The 10,539-nt window shown below is 47.9% G+C and overlaps 1 protein-coding gene across 1 annotated transcript; it reads left to right on the top strand.

The window, feature by feature from the left end:
* The first annotated feature begins 618 nt into the window (after window positions 1-618).
* RMI2 (RecQ mediated genome instability 2) lies at window positions 619-9,949 on the top strand. Its single transcript, XM_023557278.2, has 2 exons — window positions 619-1,019; window positions 7,596-9,949. Exons 1-2 carry the CDS (start codon window positions 731-733, stop codon window positions 7,742-7,744), a joined length of 438 nt encoding a protein of 145 aa, XP_023413046.2. The 5' UTR covers window positions 619-730; the 3' UTR covers window positions 7,745-9,949.
* Window positions 9,950-10,539: the final 590 nt, after the last annotated feature.

Here is a 10,539-nt window from a genome sequence, read left to right on the forward strand (position 1 = left end):
CAGCAGAACATTGTATGATACAGTACCGGAAGATGAGCCCCTCAGGTTGGAAGGCATTCAAAAGATGACTAGGGAAGAGCTACCTCCTCAAAGTAGAGTCAACCTTAATGATGTGGATGGAGTCAAGCTTTCGGGACCTTCATTTGCTGATGTGGCACGTCTCAAAATGATTAAGTACATTAAAATATAATAAATAAAACTCATTAAATATAAATAAAATAATAAAATAAAGAGAAATTTTAGTAGCTGTCTCCGTCTCCTTCCACCCTTATCTCCTGAATGGATTGGACGTCCTTGATCACTCTCAATAAACACTGAATTATGACACTACTGTTCATTTCAGCTCCACTACCATTTACTGAGCATTTACTGGGTACAAAATACTGGCAAGGTTATGAAGATGAGTAATCACATCCCCAAGTGATTTGCATGCACGCCAAATTTTGAGAAGCTTTGACAAGAGGGAGTCTTTACCTCTCTCCCTTTATTTATCCTTTATTAACGCAGCGCATCCGTTCGTTCCTAGCTTGGAGGCGTGGAGTTACTGACGTACGCATGCGCACTCCTGGCGGCTTGCGCGGGGGCGGGGAGGCGGGACCGCGGACTGGAGGCCCCGCCCCTTCCGCCGGCCATTGGCCGGCTCCATCAGCTCTTTCCGCAATAGTGGCCGCGGGCCGGGCCTCGTAGCCCGTCAACGTTGGCGGGAAAGCTGCGGCGGCAGCGGAGTCGAATGGCGGCAGACTCTTCGTTGTCCGTCCGGGGCCCAGCGGCCGTAAGGCTGCCGCGTGCGCCGCCCCTTAAGGTACTGGCGGAGCAGCTGCGACAGGACGCGGAAGGCGTGCCGGGCGCTTGGCGGCTGCTGCGGGCCGGCCGCGAGCCGCTGGAGCTGGCGGCTGTGTGGATGCAGGGCACGGTGGTGGAGGCGGGCGGCGGCGAGGCGCGGCTGCGGGACCCGAGCGGGTCCTTCGAGGTGCGCGGCCTGGAGCGGGTACCGCGCGGGCGGCCCTGCCTCGCGCCAGGTAACGGGCGACCGGGCGGGGTCCGGGTGCGGGGCACACTCCTGGGCCGAGGTCGGATCCGAACCCGGGGCTGACCCTGGCTGTACTGCCAGAGGCCGGGCCTGGCTATACCATCTCCCGGCCCTTGCTCTTGCAGTTCCTTCGCCTGTGTATCCCTTCTTGCTGTCCCTCCCCCAGCCCCCGTTATCTGAGTTTATCCGATGATGAACCTCAGCTGCAGCCTATTTAAGGTATACGTGTTCCTGGAACGCCTCCAAGGGGCCTCGGCATCTGCATTTGTAAGAAAATTCTGTTTATTCCTAATGTCTCAACCAGGTGACATTCCTCAGGGAACCCCTCCCAGACCCCGAGGAATGGTGACCCTCCTGTACCTCCAGCATGGAACTGCCTAAGGCTGGTTGACTAATGTTTGCCTCCTCTGTAAATGTAGTGGTGCTCAAACTTGAGCATGGTCAGACTTACCCAGAGGGCTTGGACCCACCCTGCCAGCTTGTTAAAACCCACATAGCTAGACTTTAACCTAGAGCTGCTGAAACCTTGGTGGCGTAGTGGTTAAGTGCTTTGGCTGCTAACCAAAGGGTCGGCAGTTCGAATCTGCCAGGTGCTCCTTGGAAACTCTGTGGGGCAGTTCTACTCTGTCCTATAGGGTCGCTATGAGTTTGGTTTTTTTGGTTTTCTTCTGAGTCTGCAGGTCTGGAGGCCCATACCTGGCCTTTCTAACCAGTGCTGCTGGTGCTGCTGATCCAGGGACCACCTTGAGAACCTCCCTTCCAGAGTCTGCGCTGTGTCCCCAGCGCCTCACCCATAGGCGCCCTGAGGAAACAGCATTTCTCAGAGTGACAGGCATTGAACACTCACCTCATTCAGTCCCTGGGATGTTTATGTGGCACCTGCTGTGTGCCAGGACCTCGTGAGGGAAGCACTGGGCTGCAGCAGAAATCAAGATGGACATGACTAATCTGCTTTGAGGACAGGCGGTGGGCACAGGACAGGGACAAATCTTCCAGAGAATCGCTGATCCCAGTGGAGCCAGGAGGAGGTGCTGGTTGTTGGAGTGATTGGTTGGAGAGTTTCCTGGAGCGTGTGAGGTATAAGCTGAGGAATCTGAAGGATGAGTAGACCCCTTGTCCCCTGAGAGACCTTCCTCCCAGATTGTCGTGGATTCGAACTGGAGTCAGTGATCTGGTCAGGGCTGCCTAAGACTCAGACAGTCCTGGGTTGAATTCCTGGCTCAGCCCCTAGGCAGCTGAGCTGCCTGTAGCACTTTCTTAACCTTTCTGGACCTGGATTCCCTCTGTAAAAAGGGAGTAGGAAGTCTTGCCTGTTGTGTGAATTAATAAGTAGGAATGTAATGAAGCAAAAATGAGTTAAAAATGGCCTTAGCACAGTGCCTGGCTTACAGTGAAGGTTCAAAAAGTGTGACTGTGGTTATATACTGATTCCCACCCCACTCCCTGCCCTGTCTGTCCACCTTCCCTCTCTCCTGCCCTCCGCTCCAGTGCTATTGTGGCACAGGGATTGACTGGCAGCCTCTTTTCCTACAGTCCACAAGTTAAAAATGGCACACATGTATATATATATAGTGCTTTAAGTGAAAGTTTACAGCTCAAGTTAGTTTCTCATACAAAAATTTATACACACATTGTTATGTGACACTAGTTGCTATCTCTATGTCAGTACACTCTTCCTTTCCACCCCGGATTTCCCATGTCCATTCAACCAGCTCCTATCCCTTTCTGCCTTCTCATCCTGCCTCCTGACAGGAGCTGCCCATTTAGTCTCATGTATCTACTTGAGCTAAGAAGCACTCTCTTCATGAGTATCATCTTATAGTCCAGTCTAGTCTTCGTCTGAAGAGTTGGCTTCGGGAATGGTTTTAGGGTTTGTAAATAGCCGAAAAACAAAATAAAGATACTATTTCCTGGCATGTGAAAAGTCTATGAAATTTAAATATCAGTGTCCATAAGTGAAGTTTTGTTGGAACAGATTTGCTTACATATTGTTTAGGGCTGTTTTCTCGCTACGGCAGCAGAGTTGAGTAGTTACGACAGAGACCATATGGCCTGCAAACCAAAACCCAAAACCGGCAAGTTGATTCCCACTCATAGTGACTGTATAGGACAGAGTAGAACTGCCCCATTGGTTTCCAAGGAGCACCTGGTGGATTCAACTGCCGATCTTTTGGTTAGCAGCTGTAGCTCTTAACCACTATACCACCATGGCCTGCAAAGCTCAAGTATTTACTGTCTGGTTCCGCACAGAGAAAGTGTGCTAACCCTTGGTCTATCCTTAATCCGGGCTGCCTTGTGTCGTGGCTTCCAGGCAAAGCCCCTTGAAGGCAGTGGGGCATCTCTGTGTCTGGGCCCCAGCTCTGGCATAAGGCCTGGCCTGGGTAGGTAGGTAGTGTTTGCCGAATGAGCACTGGTGAACCTGTGTGACTTACCACTGGCTTGAGTGCCTGTGGGCAGGGCTAGTGCTATTCCCTCTGAGGAATTAATCCCTGCATTGCTTTACCAAGTCTCAGCTGACAGCCAACTCAGTTCCTTCAGGTGGGAGCCAGGAGAGTAAACAGGTATCTAAAGTGCAGCAGTGATATTACAGGCGGGAGCATGGGGTACCGTGGGTGCAAGGAACCCTGGTGGCGCAGTAATTAAGTGCTTGGCTGCTAACTGAAAGGTCAGTGGTTTGAACCCACCAGCCACTGTCTGCTTGTATAAAGATTTCAGCCTTGGAAACCACATGGGGCAGCTCTGCTCTGTCCTACAGGGTTGCTATAAGTCAGAATTGACTCGATGGCAATGGTTTGTGTATATATATATGTACTGTGCGCACAGAGCAGGTTCAACTGAGGCAGCCTTGAGGATCAGGGAAGTCTTCCTGGAGGAGGTAGGCCTGAAGCAGTGCTGGAGTTTGTAGGTTGACCAACCATCCTAGGTGGCCTGGAACTGAAGGGTTCCTGGAACGTAGGACAATCCATCACCCTGTGTCCATGTGCAGTGGCAGGAGATTGTCCAGGTCCAAAGAGCAGCATGTGGAAAGGCTTGGAGGTGACAGAAAGCTCAGTGTCTTTGGGGAGCCTGGAGCAGAATGTGGGGCAGCCTCCATACTGTTTGTGGAAACTGCCAGCCTTAAGGTGGCCTTTAGCTGATGTCACTGCACCTGCTGAACCTCTGCTGTGCCGTCTCTGGAGCATCCAGCAGTTTTTCTCTATAAACATCAGGTGCTGAAGGTGCAGAGCTGAGTCAGGTGCTCCCTGCCCTCGAGTTGCTCCCAGTCTGCAGGAAGAAACAGGAGACAAATCACCTAGAATGTGCTGTGGTCAGCGTGGTTCTGGAGGTTGGCGTACTGCTGAGAAAGGTCACCGCAGAAGCAGAGTGGGGCATGGCTGTGAAGAGGGAGAGATTGGAAGCTGGAAGGAGCCTTTTTTTTTTTTTAATAGTGCTTTAAGTGAAAGGTTACAAATCAAGTCAGTCTCTCATACAAAAATTTGTATACACCCTGCTGTGTATTCCCTATTCCTCTCCCCTTAATGAGACAGCGCACTCCTTTCCACCCTGTATTTCCATGTCCATTCACCCACCTTTTGACCCCCTCGGCCTTCATATCTCCCCTCCAGACAGGAGCTGCCCACATAGTCTCATGTGTCTGCTTGATCCAAGATGCTCACTCCTCACCAGTATCATTTATCTACTATCTATCTAGTCCAATCCCTATCTGAAGAGTTGGCTTTGGGAATGATTCCAGTCTTGGGCTAACAGGTCTGGGGACCATGACCTCCGGGGTCCTTCTAGTCTCAGTCAGACCATTAAGTCTGGTCTTTTTACGAGGGAAGAAGACTTTTGAAGTAGTCAAGGCAAGAGAGGATGAAGGCTTGATGGGGGTGGGAGGGTAGGTAGAATTAATAAAATCAGTTGCAGTCCTGGTGGCGAAGTGGTTAAGAGCTACGGGTGTGTTATGAATTGAATTGTGTCGCCCCAAAAAATGTATCAGCTTGGCTAGTCCATGATTCCTAGTAATGTGATTGTCCACCATTTTGTCATCTGATGTGATTTTCCTATATGTTGTAAATCCTACCTCTATGATGTTAATGAGGTGGGATTAGCTGCAGTTATGTTAATGAGGCAGGATTCAATCTACAAGATTAGGTTGTGTTTTAAATCAATCTCTTTTTAGATATAAAAGAGAAGTGAGCAGAGAGACAGGGGGACCTCATACCACTAAGAAAGTAGTGCTGAGAGTAGAGTGTGTCCTTTGGACCCAGGGTCCGTGCATTGAGAAGCTCCTAGACCAGGGGAAGGAAGACTGATGACAGGGACCTTCCCCTAGAACCGACAGAGAAAGCCTTCCCTTGAAGCTGGTGTCCTGAATTCGGACTGCTAACCTCCTAAACTGTGAGAGACTGTTAAAGCCATTCACTTGTGGTGTTTCTGTTAACAGCAGCACTACATATCTAAGAGAGGTTGCTCACCAAAAGATCGGCAGTTGGCATCCACCAGCTACTTCTTGGAAACCCTATGGGGCAGTTGTCCTCTGTCCTTTAGGGTTGCTAAATCCACCTGACAGCAACAGGTTTGGATTTGGAGTTACCAGTTCCTGGTTGTGTGTGCATGACCAGTTGCCCCTGGGCGGTGCAAACGGTTCACATGCTCAGCTGCTAATTGAAATGTTGGAGGCTCGAGCCCACCTTGGCGATCTACTTCCGAAAAGGCAGCTATTGAAAACCCTATGGAGCACAGTTCTATTCTGACACACATGGGGTTGCCATTGAGCCGAAGTGGACCTGATGTCAACTGGTTTAGTAACCAGGTTGTCTAATCTCCGAGGAAAGAGGCACCAGCTGAAGCCAGTGAGCTCATCTGTGTTTCGTACAGGTCTACAGTTGTTTACTTTCTCTGGTTGGGGTCATTCTTTTTCTGAGGGTTCTGTCTCAACCAGCACTTTAGGGCCATTCACAGGTCAGTCAGTGAGAGATCTGACCTTAATTACTTACTCAAGGAGAATCGTGAGGTAGGTTCAGCGTAGCCTAAAGATACCCTGCCACTGGTTAAAAACCATAGAGCTCAGGGATCAGCCTGCCTGGCTTCCTTCACCCACAGGAAGTGCAAGTCCAGCCCTGCTGGATAGAGGCAGCGTGAGGTGTGAGTACAGCAGCCTCGCGGGGCACAAGGTGGGGACTAGCAGGGTACCTGTTCTTCCTGCTTTCTTTGGGGTTTTTAACACAATTGAGTTTTGTGTGGTTAAGACTGGCCAAGTTTTGCTTTCAAGGAGAGCCACTTCCCCGAGGGAATAGGAAGAGAGTCACGGTTAATATGTCATTAGATCATTCCTATGGCAGCCAGCCCTCTTGTTGATTTGCCTGTGTGTGCTCAGCCAGTGGTCAGGATACAGAGGTGGTGGCAGGTGTGGGTCCTGTGCAGTTGGAGTGGGCGGGGGGGCGGGGGGGAAGAGACGCTGTCATCTGCCTGGCTTGGCAACATTGGGGAAGATTGGATTTGCTTTGGGGCTGTCACAGAGTATCTTTGCAAAGAGGGCCCATCGTGTGCACAGAAACCAGTCACATATACTGGCGTTGAACAAGCGACAAGTAGAGAAAAGCCTGGATTTCCTGCCTCTGCCCTACTGCAACCTGTCTGATTATATGTCATGCTCTGATGTGAGGGTCTCCCCATTCCTAGGATGTGATTGTTTTGTGCATGACGGTAGCTTGCTGCGAGTTCGTTGAACATTTTAAAACAAGAAACCAGAAAAGATAACAAATGTCATCTTCCAAGTTCAATGTTTGACTTATTGTGTGTATATATGTATATGTATGTAATATATGGAAACTCTGGTGGCACAGTGGTTAAAGGTTGGCTGCTAACCAAAAGGTCAGCAGTTCAAATCCACCAGCTACTCCTTATGGGTTAGTCCTCCTGTGTCTTATGGGGTTGCTATGAGCTGGAATTGACTTGACGGCAGTGGGTTTGGGTTTTTTGGTTTATGTGAATACATATATATGAGCCCTGGTGGCACACTGCTTAAGCACTTGGCTGCTAACCAAAAGGCTAGTGATTTGAACCTGCCCAGTGGCTCTGTGGAAACCCTGGTGGTGTAGTGGTTAAGTGCTACGGCTGCTAACCAAAGGGTCAGCAGTTCGAATCCGCCAGGCACTCCTTGGAAACTCTGTGAGGCAGTTCTACTCTGTCCTATAGGGTCGCTATGAGTTGGAATTGACTGGATGGCACTGGGTTTGGTTTTTGGTTTTAGTGCCTCTGTGGGAGAAAGATCTGGTAATCTGCTTCCATAAAGATCACAGCCAAGAAAACCCTGTGGGGGCAGATTTCTGTCACATGGGGTCACTATGAGTCGGAATCTACTCGACAGCAACAACTCTGTGTGTGTGTGTGTGTCTGTGTCTGTGTGTACATAAAACTGACTACCTGGACATTTAATAACTCATCTGAGTTTTCTTCTTTCTCTGTTGTTGCTTCTCTGATAAAGTTGGGCTCTCTGGACTGGGTCCATTTGCTGCATCTTTTTTTTTTTTTTTTTTCCTTCTATTACTGTGAATATTAAGATGGGCTTTTCTTCTTCTAGGCAAGTACGTGATGGTTATGGGAGTGGTTCAGTCGTGCAGCCCTGAGCCGTGCCTTCAGGCTGTGAAGATGACAGATCTTTCTGATAACCCCATCCATGAAAGCATGTGGGAACTGGAAGTAGAAGACTTACACAGGAACGTTCCTTAGACGATGCTGGAACAGTAGTTAAAGCGGACATGGAAAGCCTGGAGCTGTTGAGCTTCTTATGCCATGTGGACTTCATCCACCTCGTTCAGTGTCTGTTTCTCCACAGTTTCTCAGAGAGCTTTGGTTGATCAAGGAGTCTGGATGTAGGAATTTTTTATGCGAGGATACTTAACTCAGCCTGCGCTGCCCCTTGCCTTGAATATGTTTGCTGATGAAAAGCAGATGTTGTGTTATATTTTGGGAGGGAGGGGTTTGTGTGTGTTAATTCTTTCTCTAAAGCACACAGAAATCTCATGTTATGTTTTCCAGATTTAACAAGCGATGATACTTTTTCCATTACTCCTGCCACCCTGTTTTTACGATGCAAAATTTTGAATCTTGGTCATTGCCCGAGGTGATGGTACCAGGCAGGAAAACAGCCTGCGTCAGAAAGGACTGACATCATGCCCATGTCTTCTCCATCCACGGCCTCCATACCTGTCTGCAAGTCAAATGGCATTTTCCAACTGCAGGGCACAGCGGCCCTCCCTGACACACGGCCCACCTCGCTTCCACCATAGACACCACTCAGCCAGTTAATGTCCATTTCCCCGTAGATGTGGATACCTGCCTGGCCCCCTTCACTTAGAGAGGTTGAACTGTGCTCAAAATTTGTAACATGAAGGAGGATCTAGAGTGGAATGAAGATCACGATTGTGAACCGCTTTCAGGCCCTATCTAAACTTCTGCCTCATCACCTTTAGTGAGAAACCACACAGCCCCCTGCTCCCGGATTCTGACATCTTTTTGCTTGGAACGACTTTTCGTTTTGCTTGTACCGAATGTTGGTTTTCTGCTCTTTGCTTACTGCCCATGCCTCGTTTTTATTTATATTGTAAACATTAAAGGGGTCACGTTCCAGCATAACGGTAGACTTTGGTAGCATCGCAAATTTATAGTATCATGATAAACAGAAGTAAATAATTTTAATATAGCTAGATGTGTTTGTTTTTTCTGGCTTGTATTTTTTGTTGTTGTCTATTATTCTTTTTTTATTGTTGAAAGTATACATAGTAGAACATACACCGATTTGACAATTTCTACATGTACAGTTCAGTGACATTAATCACATTCTTCAAGTTGTGCAGCCATTCTTACCCTCCTTTTCTGAACTGTTCCTCCACCATTAACATAAACTCACTGCCCCCTAAGCTTCCTATCTGACCTTTGTATGCTGTTGTCATTTTGATCTCATATAGATAGTTCCTCAGAAGAGCATAATGCCCAAGGCAGGCATTCTTTACTAATTAAGCTAAACTATTATTTGGTTTAAAGAAAATTCAGGGGATATTTTTAGGTTTAAAGATCTCAGGGCAGTAGTTTCAGGGGTTCATCCAGGCTCAATGACTCCAGAAAGTCTGGATTCTCGTGGAACGATTTTTGATGTGCCTGTACTGGATGTTGGGTTTCTGCTGTCTGCGTGCTGCCCGTGCCTCATTTTTCTTTAGATGCAGACATTAGAACGGAGTCGTGTTCTAGCATTCCTGTAGGGTTTGGTGGCATTTCATATTTTATGGTGTCATGATAAAAGTTTTTGTATTTTTTTTGTGTCTTACATTTTTGCATGTTCTCAGTAATAAATATTTTTAGATACTGTTTATTTTTAAACGATAGAAATTTTCTTTTAAAGGCGGGCAAATTGGGAAGTATGTATTGCTTTTATTATGGATCTGAGCTTGTTGGAAGTTTGGAGCTTGTTCCAAGTTGTTTTGCATTTACAGTTTGGGGTTTTTCAGGCCGTACTGCTGAGCTTTAACGGGGAGCTTTGCAGCCCCACAGACCTGAATTTGAGCCTTTCATCTGTCACTAAACTTGCTTTGTGACCACAACGAAGTTACCTAACCTCTCTGAGATTATACCCTGCTCATAGCACTTGTGTGAGGGAAAAATGAAGACTCGTGTAAGTCACTTTTACATAGTATCTGGCACGTGGTAGGCACCAAATCATTGTTGCTGGGAGGAGGAGTTAACATCTTGCTTAGATTTTTCAGTTGCCTTAAAAAAAAATGTGTGTTTTAGAACAGTTTTAAATTTGTAGAAGAGTTGCAAAGATTATACAGAGAGTTCCCATACACCCCCCACCCAGTTTCCCCTATCATTAGCATCTTATATTAACCTGGTACGTTTGTTACAGCTAATAAACCAACATTGATGTGTTACTATTAACTGAAGTCCATGCTTTATTCAGACCCCCTTCGTTTTCGCCTGATGTCTTTTTTCTGTCTTCAGGATTGCATCCAGGACACCATGTTACATTTAGTTGTCATGTCTCCTTAGGCTCTTGGCTGGGACACTTTCTGGGTTGCTTTGAATTTTACATTGAAATTTAATTTTTGGTACGGTCCATGGGATCTCTGTTTATAGGACTCTTAGGTTAAAACTTTATTACCCCCAAAAAGACTCCCGTGGGGTGCCCAGTAGTAGCCCCTTGAGCTGGGTCTGTGGCAGATGCTGTAAGGTCTTAAGCTGAAGTTTGCCCAGCTGCAGCTCTCTCTTATCTGAAACCGGCATTTCTGTTCGCACACTGACCCAGGCTACCGAGAACCTCGGTGACCATATCCTGCCCGGCTTGTCCTCCCCTAAGTGTCTGGCGGCTAGTACCTGACTGAAAAGTGCTCATTGAGTAACACTGCTGCCTGGCTAGTAAAGTGTCTTAGGAAGATGGGGGTTGGAAAAAGCGGTCTGTGTGTTTTTCCCAAGTCCTCACAGACTGCCAGCAGCTCTGTTCTGGAAGCGGGCCGTCTCAGTCTGTTAGC

Source organism: Loxodonta africana, chromosome 12 (assembly GCF_030014295.1).
Source record: "Loxodonta africana isolate mLoxAfr1 chromosome 12, mLoxAfr1.hap2, whole genome shotgun sequence".
Lineage (NCBI taxonomy): Eukaryota > Metazoa > Chordata > Mammalia > Proboscidea > Elephantidae > Loxodonta > Loxodonta africana.